General features: G+C 49.1%; 1 protein-coding gene across 4 annotated transcripts in view; it reads right to left on the bottom strand.

Moving 5' to 3' along the window:
* Positions 1 to 18,626, bottom strand: part of LOC126533276 (uncharacterized) — a 389,342-nt gene that overhangs the window by 132,921 nt on the left and 237,795 nt on the right. For all 4 annotated transcript variants that reach the window (XM_072289419.1, XM_072289420.1, XM_050180538.3 and 1 more), the window contains exons 3-4: positions 14,725 to 14,871; positions 11,091 to 11,219 (exon numbers count right to left, since the gene is read on the bottom strand). In XM_072289419.1, coding sequence (XP_072145520.1) covers positions 11,091 to 11,219; positions 14,725 to 14,871 — 276 coding nt within the window. The remainder of the gene's footprint in view (positions 1 to 11,090; positions 11,220 to 14,724; positions 14,872 to 18,626) is intronic.

The raw sequence follows: 18,626 nt of genomic DNA, 5'->3' as shown, positions 1-18,626 counted from the left end.
TTGTAAACAGTCAGCATGAACGATACTGATCCGCCCCATGATGTGCCTGCAAGTCTGCGAAGTACAGTCACTATGGCATTGACCTCATTTTCGAGTTTTTTTTATGTGGGCTGCCCAGGATAGCTGCCTATCAAGTATTATGCCAAGAAATCGATACTGTGTGAGAATCATTAGAGGGTGTCCTTCCAGATGAAGAGTGAAATTTTTTAACTGCCTCCGAGTGAAGGGCAATACAGCTGTCTTTGAGTGTGATAGTACCATTCCTCTCTCTCTCAAAAATTGGTTGATGATATTTATGCCGTCTTGCAATGCCATCTGAAGTAGTTGAGCATTAGACCCAGATGTCCAAATACACACAATCTGCATACAGTGAAAACTTTAACTGTGATGGCAGCCTTCTTGTTAAATCAGCCATGACGCAGTTAAAAAGGAAGGGGCTGAGTACGCTTCCCTGTGGTACTCCCTGTTTGACAACATGTTCAGCACTCTTTCCTTCACTCGTCTGAACAAATATTTTGCGACCTCATAGAAATTCAGAAATCCATCGCAAGGACCTGCCAGACAGACCAAGTTCCAACATGCTTAGCAGAACATGAACGTGAATAACAGTGTCAAATGCCCTCTTGATGTCTAGGAATACTGCTATAGTCATGTTTCCGCGTGCACGCTCGTGCTCCAAACAGTTTACTATATATAATATTGCATCCATTGTGCATCTATGTTTTCTAAAACCTACTAAGTAGTTGGACAACACATTCGTTTCATTACACCACCATTGAAGCCACGCGTCAATCATTTTCTCCATTACTTTGCATAAACAACTTGTCAAACTAACTGGGCGGAAGGATTCAAGGCACAAGGGCGTCTTACCAGGTTTTAATATTGGTATGATTCGAGCGACCTTCCAAGAGTCAGGTACAGTTTCCTCTATCCACAAATTATTATAGATGTCTGAGAGAGCATTTGTACCTGTCGCTCTGAGGTTTCTTAGCATATTATACGTAATGCCGTCCGGCCCAGCAGCGGACTTTTGGCGACAAGATGCAATTGCACATTGAAGCTCGCTTAATGTGAAAGTATGATCTAATTGAGGACGTTGGGCCCAGTAGCAAGCAGTAATTTTTCGCTTAGCCAACACTACTGAAATATTAAATTCTGCACATTGCGATGAAAAAGCAGGTCTGGAAATAAGCTCACAAAATTCCTCTGCGACTATTATTTCACACGTGTCCCGAGCTACAGCGAGAGCACGAAATGGGAAGCTCTGTGTTACAGGTCCGCTTAAAGAACGAATTGCTAGACAAATTCGTGGGACAGACGTGTGAGGAGACAGCGTGCCGCAGAAATCGCAACAGCGCCGTTTGCCTAAATTTTCCATTCGTCTGGGCATTACATTGTGTATTTTCTGAGCGTTTCTGTATGCTTCAAAACTTCCGCTCCGTCGGTAAGCTCTTTTGGATCAGCGTCGGATGGCTCTTAGGTGTTCATACTCTCCGTCAACTGCAGCATAATCTTTTGGAATTGGGACCTTCCTTGTGCATATGTTCATATTATCCTGCGAAAATTCTGTAAGTCTTTCCACTGTTGCATGTTGATTAATTTGATCCGTTAGGCGGTACCGAGAAGCTTGCCAGTTGGTTAGTCTGCTGTAACGCCTGTTACGTAGGAAGACGCAGACGAAAAGCTATGTACAAGTATAAACTGTACGTCACGATGGCGGGCGTTGTACTGACACTGCTGAGTGGTTTGTGAGGCCGTCAGTCGAGCACGGGCAAGCTGGCGTGCATGGTCGGCGAGGGCGATGGCGTCGCGCGCATACTCGCTTGTTGAGATCGCAGCAGGAGGAAGTGCCGTCTAGGGGCAAGGTAGGTTCGCGACCGTACAGCAGGTAAAATGGAGAAAATCCGGCGGTGTCGTGCCGGGAAGAATTGTACGCAAATGTTACGTAAGGAAGGGCAATGTCCCAGTCGTGGTGGTCTTTGGAAACGTACTTCGACAGCATATCGGTAAGAGTACGGTTTAACCGCTCTGTCAAGCCATTGGTTTGAGGATGGTATGAGGTAGTCAGCTTGTGTCGAATAGAGCAGGAACGCACAATGTCGGCGATAACTTTCGAGAGGAAGTTACGACCACGGTCAGTAAGCAGCTGTCGCGGGGCGCCATGCACTAAGATAATGTCACGCAAGAGAAAGTCCGCGACGTCAGTGGCGCAACTGGTAGGGAGAGCCCGAGTGATAGCGTATCGGGCGGCGTCTACCCATTTGTTCCCAGAGGATGACGTGGGAAAGGGACCGAGCAGGTCTAATCCAACACGAAAGAACGGTTCAACAGGGACGGTGATCGGCTGGAGATGACCGGCAGGTAGCACTTGAGGTGTTTTCCGGCGCTGGCAGGGATCACAGGCAGGAACATAGCGTCGAACGGAGCGAGCGAGACCAGGCCAATAGAAGCAGCGGCGGACGCGGTCGTACGTGCGGGTTACCCAAGATGTCCTGCAGTGGGTGCGTCAAGCATCTCAAAGAGCACAGTCTGTCGTAGATGTTTCGGCACGACAAGAAGAAGATCAGGACCATCAGGGAGGAAGTTCCTTCGGTACAGAATGCCGCCCTGGAGGGCATATCGACGAACGGATGCGTCGGTAGGTGTAGAGCGCAGACGCTCGATGAGTACTCGCAGCGATAGGCCTCGGTACTGCTCATCGGCGATGTTAGCGAAGGCAGACACAGAGAAAATGCCGTTGGCGCTACTACTGTCGGCGTCGTCAGGCTCGTCGAGCGGGTAGCGAGACAGGCAGTCAGCGTCCTTGTGTAGTCGGCCATATTTATAGGTGACAGAGAACGAATATTCTTGGAGGCGTAAGGCCCAGCGACCAAGTCTTCCTGTAGGGTCTTTCAATGAGTATAACCAGCAAAGCGCGTGATGGTCTGTGAGAACGGAAAATGGTCGGCCATATAAGTATGGGCGGAACTTCGCAACCACCCAAACTAGGGCCAGACACTCACGCTCAGTGATGGAATAGTTGCGCTCCGCGGGTGAGAGGAGCCTGCTGGCGTAAGCGATAACACGGTCGTGGCCACGCTGGCGTTGTGCCAGTACTGCGCCAATTCCGTGACCGCTGGCATCAGTACGGACTTTGGCAGGCGCAGAAGGATCGAAATGGGCCAGAACGGGAGGCGTTGTGAGAATGCCGATTAGATGTGAGAATGCAGAGGCCTCGTTATCGCCCCACTGGAAAGGGGTGTCTTTTTTCAAAAGCTCGGTTAGTGGTCGTGCTATGGCGGCGAAATTTCTCACGACACGGCGGAAGTATGAACAAAGGCTGATGAAGCTGCGCACATCCTTGACACACTTCGGAACAGGGAAGTGCGTAAAAGCATGGATCTTGCCTGGGTCCGGTTGCACTCCGTTCGCGTCAACGAGATGTCCAAGGACGGTAATCTGGCGACGGCCGAATTGACACTTCGATGCGTTGAGTTGCAGACCGGCTCGACGAAAAACGTCCAGGACTGCTGAGAGGCGCTCGAGGTGCGTAGCGAACGTTGGGGAGAATACGATAACGTCGTTCAAGTAGCACAGGCACGTGGACCAGTAGCACAGTCCATCATGCGTTCAAAAGTGGCAGGGGCGTTACATAGACCGAACGGCATCACTTTGAATTGATAAAGACCGTCGGGTGTTACAAAAGCAGTCTTCTCGCGGTCGAGATCGTCCACGGCAATCTTCCAGTAGCCGGAGCGAAGGTCAATAGAGGAGAAATAGCGAGCACCGTGGAGGCAGTCAAGGGCGTCATCAATCCGAGGTAGGGTATACACGTCCTTTTTGGTAACCCTGTTAAGGGTTAGTGCCGATAGTCTGCGCAAAAGCGCCATGAGCCATCCTTCTTTTTGACCAGTACAACAGGTGACGCCCATGGACTATATGATGGTTCAATAATGTTCTTGGCAAGCATTTTGCGAACTTCTGCGTGAATAACTTGACGCTCAGCCGGTGACACTCGATACGGGCGGCGATGAATAGGAGGGGAATCGCCGGTATTAATGCGATGTTTGACAGCTGTAGTTTGGGCGAAAGGTCGATCGTTAAAATAAAAAATATGGTGGTACGAAAACAGAACGCGGTAGAGTTCACGAGCGTGCTCGGACGGCAAGTCGGGCGCAATCATTTTCTGTACGTCAGCGATGGTACAATTTGCCGACTGCGATGGTAGAGGAGTATCGGATTAAGTGTAGTCTACTGCAATAGATGCTACTGAGTGATCCTCGAATGAGCAAAGGTGGGCCATAGACATCACGCGTGGCAGCACTTGTGTCGTCAAGCCAAAGTTGACCACTGGCAGGCAGACGCAATTCGCCGTAATAGATAAAACTGTATGAGGTACTGTGATCCCGTGTGTAAGGAGGACGTCTTGCATAGGAGCCGCGATGTAGTGACCGTCGGGGACTGGTGGGGATGACACGAAGTCAACGTAAGTCAGTGCCGAAGGTGGCAAGCGAACGAAGTCGACGGAACTGAGGCGAGTAGGGTGTTGTTCAGCGGGATCCAGAACAGGCAGGTCGAGACGGAGAGTACTGGCAGAGCAATCGATGAGAGCAGAATGTCCGGAGAGGAAGTCTAAGCCGAGGATGATGTCGTGGGGACAGTGCGCGATGACTGTGAATAGTACGATTGTTGAGCGATCGGCGAAGGAGACGCGGACGGTACACACACCAATTACGGGGGCTGTTCCGCCATCGGCGACACGGACAACAGGCGTCGTGGCGGGCGTGATAATTTTCTTGAGCCGGTTACGAAGGTCAGCGCTCATTACGGACAAATGCGCCCCAGTGTCTATGAGTGCAGACACAGAAACACCGTCGATTGCACGTCAAGAAGGTTCAGATGAGTGGGCCACGTCAGTAGAGGATTTGGCGGCGTAGGGAGCAATGCAGCGTCACCTCGAGGCGCTGCATCGTCTAGTTTTCCGGCTGGGAGCGGCGTCTGAAGGGAGTCGACGAATAGGAGCGACGGGGCTGGGGAGAGCGAGATTGTCGTCGTTGGGGCGAAGGCGAACGAGAATAGGAGCGGTTCGGTGCAGGAGAATCAGAGGCGGCGTTATCGGAGCGTGCGGCATAGGGACGAGAAGGGCCACCTGGGGGTCGAGAGTAGGCAGTATAAGTAGACCGGGTTGGGGAACTCCAGCGACTGCGACAGTACCGAGAAATGTGCCGGATTCGATGGCAGTGGAAACAAATGGGCATGTCGTCAGCAGTGCGCCATTCAGATGGGTTGCGGAAACGTGGTAGGTAAGAAGATGCGGAACGGAGCGGAATCGAAGAAGCTGGGCGGGTATCAGGATGATGGGCCGAGCAGATGGTGTGAAGACCCATGTTTTCGAACTCTTGGCGGACAACTGCCTGGATCAGTGAGACCGTGACTGCAGATGTGTTGGTGGGACTGGAGTCGAAGGCAGCCGGATAGGCGGCCTCTATTTCACGCCGGACGATCCTGGTAACATCGGCAGTGTTGTTGGGACGAGGAGTGCCGGCACAGGAAGATGTCGCTGGGGTGTTGGGCAGACAGTCAAACTGCTGGTCAATATGTCGGCTTTTAGCGAGTTCCAGGCGGCGGCACTCTTTTATAACAGCATCCACCGTCGCTACGTTGTTGCAAACGAGCAAGTTGAAGGCGTCATCGGCAATGCCTTTGAGCATGGGGGCAACCTTGTCTGACTCAGTCATGTGGGTGTCAACTTTGCGTCACAGAGCCAAGACGTCCTGAATGTAAGTGACATATGGCTCTGTTGACGTCTGCACACGGCCGGAAAGCGCCTTCTGCGCGGCAAGTTGGTGACCGTAGGGGTTGCCGAACAAGTCTCGAAGCTGTGTCTTAAGTGAATCCCAACTGGTGAGCTCATCTTCGTGCGTGCGATACCAAACTCGAGGTGTGCCACCGAGGTAAAAGACTACGTTGGCGAGCATAATAGTAGGGTCCCACCGGTTATTGCGGCTGACGTGTTCATACAGGCTAATCCAGTCATCGACGTCTTCCCCATCTTTGCCCGAGAATACGCCAGGATCACGGGGAGCGGGGAGAGTGATGTAGGTCATCGAAGTGGCAGCAGGTGTCGGAGCCGGCGGAGTCGGGTTGTCGTCGCCGGGAGCCATGAAGGAAGGCTCGACGTACCGTGCACTGCGAAGCTCCGTGACGAGGTACACGGAACGTCCACGTCCACCAGATATGTTACGTAGGAAGACGCAGACGAAGAGCTATGTACAAGTATATTTACAAGAATATACGCTGCGCTTGGCCAAGAGGCAACAGCCCCCGCTAGCTTCTAATCGTCGTCGTCGTCTTCACACTGCTCGCCTTCTCGTGATCGCACATATTGTTCCGTAGCAATATCATAGTGCATGCTAGGGTGATTAACAAGGATGGGAAAATGATCACTTCCGCGCGTTTCCATATCTGTTGTCCATCCCACACCATTCACTAGATCATGTGAACACAGGGTAACATCTATGCAGCTTGAGTAATTATATCCACGAAGGAATGTTGGCGACCCATCATTTAAAACAGTCAAGTTGCATTTATCTATCGCGCACTCAATAACGTCACCCCGTGCATCACAATGATCACTGCCCCAGATGATGTTGTGTGCATTAAAGTCGCCACACATAAATACATTAGAATGAGCTATTTTGAAGATATATCCACTAGCGCTCCTACTAAAATCCGGTTTGAAGGTTGTAGATATAGATTAATCACTGTTATACAGAGCTTGCCAAAGGATACTTTACATGCGATGAATTCCGGGAAGTCTGAATCACTGAACTGAATTTGATAAGATGGTAGGTCCTTTCTGACGCACAGGAGCACTCTGCTAACAGCACCTTGATGAGGAGTCTGGCAGATCACATAATTCGAGAGGCGAAAGTCGTCATTGATTCCCGCCTCTTGAATGCAAAGTATTGGGAAGTTGTATTGCACAAGCAGTTTACTTCCTTCGAAGACTGTTGGCATTCCACTGAAATATGGAGACATTTTTGTAGCGGTTATTCATGTACTGCCTGCCGCAGTTTCGGCCCGGATTGTTGACACAATAGTGCTTCTAGAGGCAACAAGGCTTTCACTTCTGGTAGGTTGTTTGCTTCCGGCAGAGCAGATAGGATTGCCTTAAGAGCTGCGAAAAGCATTGGCAAAATCAGGTGTGTCACCGATGCTGTGGTATGTCCGCAATTAGCTGGTGTTACTTCTGCAGTAGATGCGTAAGGTCGCCGAGAGAAATGTGTGCGAATACTGGAGGTTTCTTGTGTATTACTTTCTGCCTGTTGTCGACTGGGTTTCCGTAGCACTGATGCATAAGACTGGGCGCTTGAATGTGATCCTCTTGATTGGTCTCTCGATTGCACTGTTGGTTGTTTTCTAGAGGAGGGATAGCTTGTCGGTGCTCTTGGCTGTGGTGGTTCCGGTGCTCGCCGAGGTGGGTGATCTGGCACTGGATGAACAATCTCAAGGTTTGGTACGGGTTCATTGCGTCGCGGTTGTCTTCCATGGATTAGTTCATGTCCACGCATTTGTGCCGCTGCCTTTTTCTGAGGGCAGCCTGAGAAGGAGGCGGCATGGTTCTCCGCACAGTTTGCACATTTAGGTTGAAGAAGTGACTTGCACTCCTTGTGGTCATGATCTTCTGAGCAGATTTTGCATCGACGTGTGCTGCGGCAGGTTTTCGCCATATGCCCAAATCTCTGGCAATTATAGCAGCGAAGTGCTGGTTCTAGGTATTCCTCGACAGGGTGACTGGTGAAACCCAAGTAAATTCTTCCTGGAATAGGGCGATCGTCTCCGAAAGTCAGAATTACCGTGTGAAGTGGATGTGACTTTACTGCTCCATCTTCTTGGCGGGAATAGCTTATCTGTCTGCGTGCCGATATAACTCCTGTGTCTTTCAAGAAGGATAGGAGTTGTTCATCTGTATACTGCAGAGGCACGTTCTACTTTCCCAACGTTTCGCGTGTATGACTCTGGGATGAAGGGCTTAACTTCTAGGCCGCCTACACTTGTGAGCATCAAAAGGCGTTTCGCCGATGCTAAGGAAGCAACGCTGACACTGAAACTTCCATCTCTGGTCGTCCTGAAAGACTGCACTTTTTCTTTGGCAGAGGAAACTATTTCGGCAGACACTCGGTTTGGGTTTACTTGCCAAAAAGTAGTACCTTCACTTGCTGGGCAAAAGACAACCGGAATGCCTTCGGCTCGCTTCCTCTTATACGTGACCAAAGTAAATGGTGCATCTTCACCCATCTCTTCCTCATCACTTAGCTCATAATTCGATGTTGTATCATCGTACTTGCTGTCTTCTAGGCGAGGTTTCTTGCTCTCGGCTTCACCGTCAGCCATTATTCCTGAATTCGCTGAAGTTTATTCCGAGTTGTTAAGAACCGAACGTGCCGGCTTTATGAAGCTTTGTGACGCTTGCAAGGCCCCAGGGTTTTCATTACGGCCCGTAGCATCATTCATATGGCTTGTTACGCTTGGTCGAGCATAAGGCTCGTGACGATGTTCTCGGCTTCCGACCACCGTAGCGGCAGGGTAATAGCCAGGTCCTCAAAAAAGAAATGGCGTACCTGTAAGGCGCCTGGCTCGCTGAATCTTCACCCGACGGCTTGTTAACCAATCGTCGTCAATGGTAACCGTAAATGTTCAACAAACCAGAAAACTCAGAGCACCACATAAAAACAACGACCGAACAGATAAACTTCTTGATACACAGATACACAGTTCCTTGTCATGAAGAGCGATAGACGGTTCGCTGATACACGCTTTGTCCCTAATCGTTATATTGTGAGCCTCGGCAGTTTCCCTTGTCAATTGGCTTGCGTGTTTAAAAATGACACTAGTTTTTTTTTTAATTTCAGGGCGACAGCCGCACGACTTGTAATGCTCCGGGAGATGAAGTGGCGCAACCCCTTGAGGAGGTAGCTCACGCTCACGAAGTCGAACATTCGCACATCGCTTCGTTTGTCGCACGTACTCTTTACCACAAGATAATGGAATGGTATACTCAACCTGCTTAGCACAAGTGATGTATCTGTTCACATGTTTGACAGTGCATTTACCCTTCACTTGCTTATCACTCAGCAAATTATCAACTAACGGGCATATGCGACCTATCTTATGTTTCGCAGAAAAACGAACATCAATGCTGTACCTTGAACCAACGTTCTTAAGCCCATGCGCTAACTTGTGTATATGCGGTACTACTGCCGTTTTTCTTTTTCTTCTAATTTAGTTTTAATACCTTGGTCATTTATGCTCTTGAAGTCGCGAACCATACTTTCACTCACAGATGAAATAATCGCTTCGGGGTAACCAGGGTCCATTAAACGGTTTACCTGATCAGAAAAAGCAGCCTTCGACGTATGAAAACACGACTTCTTTAATGCAGCATTTAGGATTGTCTTCGCTATAGCCCGCTTCACTACTTTTGCATGACCGGATTTATAGTTCAAAATGGGCTTAACCGACCCGGCATCCTATTTCCAGCACACATGATTTTTACCAAAGTTAACTATCAATATAACCTAGAAAGATGTCACTAATGATAGGAGCTACGCACGAGCCGATGCATACCCCCGATTTTTGTATATACGGACGCCCTCTCCATGAAACAAAGGTAGACCTCAAGTAAAAGGAAAGAAGTTCAAGAAAGGCTTCTGCTGAGATACCGCAGCTATTGATGAAGGCCTCTTCATCACTGTCACGCACAATGCAGTCTTTAACATATTTCATTGCCTGGGCATGTGGAAGGGAGTAATACAAGTTTTCCACATCTACGCTGAAGGCACACCGAATGTTCAATGAACTGTCTTCCAGGTACTTCCACACACTGTCCGAATTGGCTATCCGGAAAGGATCAACTAATGTTAAGCTCACAAGATGCCTCTGTAGGAATCGCGACACGCTTAACTGCCAGCTGTTCTTTACCGAGACTAAGGCACGAAACGGCTTGCCATCCTTGTGCGATTTCACAGTAAAGAAAACCTGTAGTTCCAGAATTTTTGCTTTCTTTACACTGGCCGCTAAACATTGCAGATTCATTCCTTCCAACAAAGTTAGTGCTTGCTGCTTGACTTTCGCAGTCTTAACCTTTACACCTTTGAAATTTTTCCGAATTACATCCTCAGACTTTCGCGAATACACATCATAATCCATGACAACCAAGTGCCCTTCTTTGTCTGCTACTAACACATGTAAATTCTTCTCACACAGAAAGTTACATAATGGCCTAAGCACGTCCTTGCCACCCCTCCCTCATTGTACTTTCCACCCCTACCCCTTGCCACCCCACCCCTCCCTCAGATTGTCACAGTTGCCTCGATGCATCTCTGTGTCTCGTACATGCTATGGTTATCAACTGGCACCTATATATCTTCAATAAAATATCAGTTGATAGTCAGCGCCATGTCGTCGTTTTATACCTTCTTGTGTCCTTGTCTTGTAGTGCGCTGTAACGAACCTTACTATGAATACCAACCAACTGGCACAACTTCCCGTTTTGATGCTGGTATTAATTGACTGACGCGCCACCAGGAGCGACAATTGACAAAACTCGTCATCAGACATCGCCTATTAAGAAGTGCTTTAAATACCGGATGTGATAAAGAGTAATGATAGGTACTGAGCGAAAATGCTGTTCTTTAGCTCTTTCAGTGCATGCTATGATCTTATCCCGTTGTTCTGCTCAAAAAATGACGTTTCCTGGCTATCCTTGTTCCACCTAGGTGACGAAAAGTACAGCAGACTCCCAACACTGTTCGCCAGTGATTGTGTCCAGATATTCAAACACGAGCCCTATGAGGAGTTTAAAAACTCGCATAATTCAAAAACTCTAGTTCTACCACTGCGTGTACCAGCGCCACGCTATGGCGAACATGTCATCGGCTATTGATCTGAAACACATCACCGTCTAACTCGAAGATACGGAAGTCAATTACGTCCGCTCATTTCCGTGGCATCATGCCAGGGGCAGACTTGTTTCAACGTCAGGGTCTCTCTAAAAAAATAGTCACGAAAGGCGCCTTTTCGTGGATGGCCACCTCGAGAGCACTCACTCGGCCTGCAGCCGTCGGTCTCTTCGTCCTTGTAGAAGCCCTCGCGGCACCTGCACAGGCCTTCGTAGCAGGTGTAGTTGGAGCCGTTGCAGTCTTCGACATTGTAGCACGACTCGCGGGGCTCGTGACCTGCGCACGACAGACAGGCTTGAAAGGTCTTCCGATGAGAACCAATCGTAGTGTTAGACCATCTGCTTTTCCTGATCATTGCACAGCGGGGGCCTGGGCTCCGGCGTCTATCCCACTGAACACAATACGTTTTATAGACTTCCGTGACCAGCGAAAATGAGTTATAACGTCGAAAACTACTCAAGACGCCCACCATACGTCTTCTTGTCAACGTCTAGGAGATGTCTCATGATAGAAGAATAGAAGATATATTTTCAAAGCGTTCTATGTCTACATCTTATTAAGACATGTGCAGAACGTCGTCTATAAACGGCTAGAAAACGTTTTTCCGAAAACATAGAAGGTATACGTGCAGATACTTACTTGGATACATGCATGTGCCTTATATAAGCACACCAATGTCATACGTCGGCAAAGTAGACACTCACTCATGATACATTCGGCTGGGTTCCTGCCGCGCACCGACTCACATTGCAACGATGGGGAGCCCGCGCTTTACGCGCTCACCAGAAAGCGTGCTCAAGCCACACGCCGAGCAGCTCGCCAGAGCTGTCCAAGACCGGAAGCTGAAACGTTTCACCTCTCTTGTTTCAAACAGGCATGGCTCACAAACAGGGCTCGCACCCACTTTGGTCCGTCTCACGGAGGAAGGAAATCAACTTGGAGGGAGCACTGCGTCACGCAGCCAGCCTTGGCAAGCGAAGACTCCGTGAATCTATTCCCTTCGCTTTTTACCCAGCACTATCGGCCCAGCACACGACATCTGAGACTCAGCGTATTGGTCGAGAATGCTTGGTTGCCGGTATATTTTAATCGGTTCGCACTTGTTGGGCTGCCAGGCCGTAGCTCTGCCTGCAGAGCGGGAGCACTAAACCTAAAGCGTGATGATCACGTGTTGGACCGATTCGTCTCACTTGAGTTGTGTTGCACAATGCTATCTCCTTGTTATGCCCTTCCTCCGTGGTCCATTACTACCCCTGCCCGCACCCGCTGCACGTAATCAGCCGCGTGACCACAGCTTCGCGTGATCTTGGTCACGCTCTCGGGCTTGGGGTGAGAGCCGCTCGGAGAGGCGAAGCTCGGCGTTGTGAAAGAACCAGGCGAATGGGTTCCGAGCGGTCGATTTTAACCACCCACAACAATGTTTTACTTTGACAAAAAACTAGGAAACTACAATTTAACATAAAATGTATGTCAGTACAGACGTGTCTGTCAATGAAATAAAGTTAAAGACTTTACGCCACCTCGCTAGATTTCATGTCCTATGCTGCAGACCGCAGCAAGTAGCACACCGGATATTTGTCCGATTAAATGCGTACTGTGTATATATCCATAATGCTTCGCTAGCTATAATGCATATAAAATACAGAACATGGCTGACATAGCACACACAGGATTTCTTAGTTCCAATTTGCTTTAGGCGTGTAAACATTTGATATTCCAAGAATGTAGAGTATGCAAGATTGATCACGCAGTTTTATTACAATATTAGAAACAAAAGCGTAAAGTACAGAATAAGCTGAGGTTAAGAAAAATTTAGTAGTTACCGTTATTTTGTATGAATTCATGGCTTTACAACTGTAAGCTGTTTCAACTATCTTTGGGAGAAGATTAAATGGTTCTACAACGTGATCATGCATATTGACTGCACGTCATATGCAATTTAGTGATATGCACAGTTAGAGCATTTTCCTTTGTGGAATCTGCTTGACTTAGTTCAGAGCCACTATCTGGACGGGTTCAGCTTTCCAGAAATGCTGAATCGTTACGTTAGATGTTATTAGGTATCCACGTTACCAGACGTCCAAGGTATGCCTAATATAGAATCTTGCCAAGAAAATAAGATTGGGTGTCCTCACTTTTCTATAAAATTGGTGGACTTCCTTTCAAGAAAATTTACCATCAGACTAACTTATAGCTTAGGCTTGTAAGGATAACTGAAGCTCAGACTCACCAAGCTAGATATAGATTGACTCACTCCGACTTAAACACACCGAAATGATGCGCCGCCACAACGTGCCGGGGTAATTCTTGCTAAAATCCGACTCATGCAAGCTCACTCAGATTCACAAAGGAGCCTAACAACATATTTTGGCTCGCTTAGACCCACAGAATAAAAGGACTGAACCCTGTTCCGATTCTGCGTTTTTTCCTTGTCCAATAATATATATTTCAGTGACTGTCGGGATACTGTGGCATCGTTGGTAACCACCTCGCCGATGACGCTGCCCGATGAGGCCACGCTGAAGCACCGACACTCGTTATGCCGTTATCAAGAGTGGACGCTGTAAGACAGCTTCACCATCTTGCGCGTAATATTACGCTCAGTCATTGCAATATTCCGTAGAAGTCCAACCTTCACTTCCATAGATTGTAACTGCAGTTAGCACCAAATCTTTCATGACATGACGTAGCACTGCTGCGGTTGGCTGTAGGTCGGAGTAGTCTTCACTTAACTCGTACAGCTATAGCATTAGTATGGCTGACAAACCCATGTGGGCCAACTGTAGATGGGAAAAGACCATCGATCATCTCCCGTGCCACTGCGTCTGCTTCGACAAACAACGCTGTACTCTCCAGTATTCCTTGAGTAGGCCGGTCGGCCGGCCTTTTACAGCAGCCCTGGAAACCTGGCCTCGCAGGCCATCAGGCCAGAAACCCACACGAGCACTTCTGCAGAACATGAAGGCGACGGACTTGAATGCCCCGCTATAGACACGGTGCAACTTCCTTGGAATGTGTGAACGGGTAGTAAACTGGACAGAGTTCATTCCTCCCTCGCTGTCCAGTAACATCACTGAGTGTGGTAGCGCAACTGCACTTGCTTACGATGCAGCGGAAAATTTGAGATTGTGGTAAAGAAAATCTGGCCATGAAATTAAGATGCGCGATCGCCGTTTTCAAGAGAAAAAAGAAAGATTATCTTGACAACGGGTCCGCCTGATTTAGCGCTCGTCCCACTGACATATTCCTTCGTACCATCGCTTTTTTCCTGTTCGTTCACAATTGGTGCGCCTTGCCCTTCATGCACAATAACACACTCAAAAACTCCCTCTGACTGAAAGAGCATCTGTTGTAATTTCCAAACAATAAGTCCAAGGCATCCGGCGTCTCAATTTCGGTACCTCGACCAGCGCGGTCACTTAGAGCATGCAAGTCGGGTGGTTGCCACCTCAGAGCCTCTATAGCTTCGAGGAAGGCAAGAACCAGGAGGGCGTCACGCAGCCAGTCTTGGCAAGCGCACTCGACGTGAAATCATTCTTTTAGCTATCTTTCTCCTCGCAGTGTCGGCCCAACACGTGACCTCTGAGGCTCGGCCGAGAATGTTTGGTTCTCTGTAATTTTTTTAATCGATGGGGGACGTTCGTTCGGCACAGCGGGAGCACGTATACCTGACACATGACAGTAATCCAGTCGTGTTCCGCCCTCCTGTTCCTTCCTCGGTGCTCTAGAGGAGAAGAGCGCGGGGTCTCTACGTTATAGAACAAGAAGCGAAGCTGCGCACCTCGGCGACAGCGGGTGATATTCTCGCTGACAAGCAGGACCCGCCGAAAAAGCGGTTTGCAGCGACAGATGGAGTGGTGACAGTACGAGTTGTTGTCGCTCACCTCGCAGTTCTCGTGTCGGGAACAGCTCTCCCCAAGCTCGATGCCTGCGGTTTCATCGAGAAGCAGTGAGACAGATCAGTGTCTATAAAACATAAACTGCCATGGCCTTGTACTGAGAGCAATCTCGTAAATCCTCTTAATAACCGGCTATGCTCATCCTAGTCTGTCGTCTCGTAGACTGCTTTGAACCCGCGCACATATTTTTTTTTATGCAGAAATATGTCACGATGATAGCGGCCTACAAATGAAAACACACTTCTATAAAAGTTGGACGAAAAGAGGTAAGGTGCCTCGGAGAGCCCGGTTGACGTTTCGATAGGTCTTTGTCTAAGGCGGCTTTGTCATCCTTGGCGTGTTAGTTTTAACAGGTTAGTCCAGTGACGTCCCACAACGTCGCTGTCAGTGGTGTCATGTGACGTCAATCTTTGACGTCACTGACAGCTACGTCACATGACGTCTCGCAACTGACGCGTTAAAAAAAACACGCAAAGGATGACAAGGCCACTTTTGCAAAATTACGTCCAACTACCAAATGTCGGCCAGTCTGAGGGTTCCTACCCCTGTTCATTCAACCTTTCACCTGTTCGTGCATAGGCATTTTTATGGATAAACCAATAGAAATTCCGTATAGACACATTCTGCAGACACTATCAATAAATGTGAGCGAATTTCATTCAGATTGGTGGTGTTATTTTTGAGTGAAGCCTCTAAATTGGATTACTCACAGACAGAGAGCAGTCGAGGGCTTACTCTCTTGTGCCCCTGGTACTGTCTTCGAGGACAGTCTAGAGATATGTGATCAACGAGAGTCGCAGCTGTCGCAACATGAATGCTACTATGGACTGCCAAATTTCGCGATACAGACCCTGTTTCAAAGCGATCCTAGGAGCTGCGCCATGTTTGACCACGTGGTGACGCGTCCATTGCTTGCATGCAGCTAGCTCCGTGTTTACAATGAACGTGCATGACACCGGTGCGGCTCTGAAAGACTGTTTCGGCGGTTATAGCAGACGATTACTGAGTGTACGAAACGAAGCCTCGGCCACAAACGTTAGAGCAACATGCATGCGCTTGCGGAAATCTTGTCCAAGCGGTGGCATGGCATTCCAAATTGTCCAAACTTCTCGCTTCTGAATTAAATCAAAGTCAGTGTCTCCCGCTCTTAATTCGTTCTTTATTTGCCAGTCAGTTTCAAGCAGTCGTGTTTTTGACACCGTAACGTTTCTCGGTGCGGTCACTATCGCATTGTATATTATCTGTCGCATCGTTCGTTGTTGCGCTCAGTTGCACTAGGTTGCTCTCGCCGCGCAGAAGGCTTGGAACGTGACATTCTGTACTTTGTAATAGATTGTAGCTAAGACAAATTGTCGCTAGTCACTGGCTTACTCTTTGGATTGTCACGAAACGTTCAGCTTCGTTAGTATGCTGCCGGTGTATGCAGTCACCCTTGCTTCGGCGCACTGTTTCACTGGGCGAAAGAGTGGGTGTACATTTGAGTGTGAGCTGGGGTGGATTTGCGCCGATAACGCGCGAAAAACTTATGTCAAGAAGCGATGCTATACCCTTTGTCACTTTGTAACGAGCGGTAAACACTCTTACCGAGGTTCAAGCCCATTTTGTGGAGGTTAGCGATACAGCGCTGGCGGATGAGTTAAATGTTATATCCTCGAGGAAAGCCTTGCATCGCAAAGGCCCGGAAGCACAGGCAGCCCTTGTGTTGCAGTGGTCCGTGAATTCCACCGCACAGGTTCATTCCATTCGTCAATATGATAGTCACTATTTTTGCAGCCAATTACTGCACATGCCTTCCCTATACCGCTCCACATATTGCAGCATGAATGAGCACAGTGCGTTAGTGATTCCCCTGTTGCATTTGTGACAGCTGATTGTGCAGCAAGCGGCACTGGTTTCGCATTCATGCGGTTTTTTGCTTGAGGCAACGCGCGAGGATGGGTGGATGCAGTGAGCGCCTCCTTTGAAATGAGGCGGTGGGTTCCGCCACCGATCTCTCGTAATTGTTTTGCCTAATGTTCTACCCGTCCTTAAAATGATAATTGTCAGCGTTAACTCTTGTGCAACGCGGTGCGCCGCAAAAAGCGCCATCTCGTTCACGTAGAGCAAACTATTCCGCGAAAATTGTCTATCGCGAGACTGTTCTGCCGAATTCGCTCGGTTGCCGCCTCAAGCCGCTACTACTGTACCTTTTACGCTCGACCACATGTTCCTGATGGCGACCACGTCGTCTCTCCGCGTGTCAACGTTATTCCACAGCATGACGTCGCACTCCCACGTAATGTTTTCACCACTGTCAATAATTCTACTTGGCTTCACATTCTCAACTTTGGGTCTGTTGCCCACGTTCTTCCCGGCAACATGACCGAGGCCCGTCTGACACCTGTGCACGAGTACGAGATATCTCCGCTCGCGCCCATTATTTCTGCCCATGTGATCCCTGTCATCGCGTGTTCCCGTTCGTCTTTGTCACCCTACAACGACGTCGATAAAATGATCGCCCCCGACCTCTCTCCAGCTCAAACTGAAGACCTTAGGCGCATTTTGCTTAGTTACCGCGATATTTTTTATTTCAATGACCGCCCGCTCGGCCAGACAGCCGTAGTCGCTCATCGGATTCGCAGCGGCGACGCAAGTCCCGTTCATCGCCGCTCCTACCACGTGTCTGCTACAGAGCGCAGCATCATTCAAAGCGAAGTCCGCTAGTCCGTGGGCCTCACCAGTTGTCCTGGTCAAGAAAAAAGAGAACACCTGGAGATCTTGTGTTGATTATCGCCACGTGAACAAGATCACCAAGAAGGACATGTATCCATTGCATCGTATCGATGATGCACTTGACTCCACATGGGCCGAAATATTTTTCATCGACTGACCTCCGCTGGGGATACTAGCCACTGTTGTTTACTGTTGATGAGAAGGATCGCGAGAAGACAGCTTTTATTACGCCTGATGAACTTTTTCATGTCATGCCGTTCGGGCTTTGCAATGCCCCAGTGACGTTCAAGAGAATGATGGACACCCTTCTCCGAGGGTTGAAGTGGACCATCTGTCTGTGTTATCTCGACGACGTAATCGCTTTTGCTCCAACTTTTGAAACTCACATTGAGCGTCTCGCGACTGTCCTTGCTGTATTTCGCGCTGCGAAACTTCAGCTCAATTCGTCCAATTGTCACTTCAGTCGTCATGAAATAGCCATTCTCGGGCACCTTGTAAACGCCAATGGAATTCAATCTGACCCGGTCAAAGTTCGAACCATGCAAGACTTTCCTGTGCCATGCTCCCGTGCCATGCTCGTCGCTTTGTTCAATAGTTTGCTGACATTGCCCGCCCTCTCACTGAGATTTTAAAGAACGGCGTCGCTTTCGTGTGGGACCAGCGGGAGGCCGAAGCACTTACAGCACTCAGTGGTCACGGCATTGGCGCTGTTCTTGCCCAAAGTCAGCATGGTCAAGAGTGCGTTATCGCTTACGCAAGGCGTCTTCTGTCCACGGCCGAGCGCCATTATTCTATCACGGAGCGAGAGTGCTTCGGGCGATAGCGAAGTTTCGCCCATACCTATTTGGCCGCCATTTCCGCGTAATTACCACCCACCAACCACCACGCGCTCCGCTAGCTCTCCTCGTCGAAGGTCCTTACAGGGCGTCTAGGGCGTTGGGCACTTCGCTTGCAAGAGTACACGTTCTCTGTAGTGTACAAATCCGGCCGTTTACATCAGGACGCCGACTGCTTGTCCCGCCACCCTGTTGACCCACCGGAAGCCACATACCTCGAATCCGACACCAGCGTT

The sequence above is a fragment of the Dermacentor andersoni genome, chromosome 7 (genome assembly GCF_023375885.2).
Source record: "Dermacentor andersoni chromosome 7, qqDerAnde1_hic_scaffold, whole genome shotgun sequence".
In the NCBI taxonomy this organism is placed as follows: domain Eukaryota; kingdom Metazoa; phylum Arthropoda; class Arachnida; order Ixodida; family Ixodidae; genus Dermacentor; species Dermacentor andersoni.
Note: the sequence above shows the minus strand (reverse complement) of the source record. Positions and strands in the feature narration are given on the sequence as shown.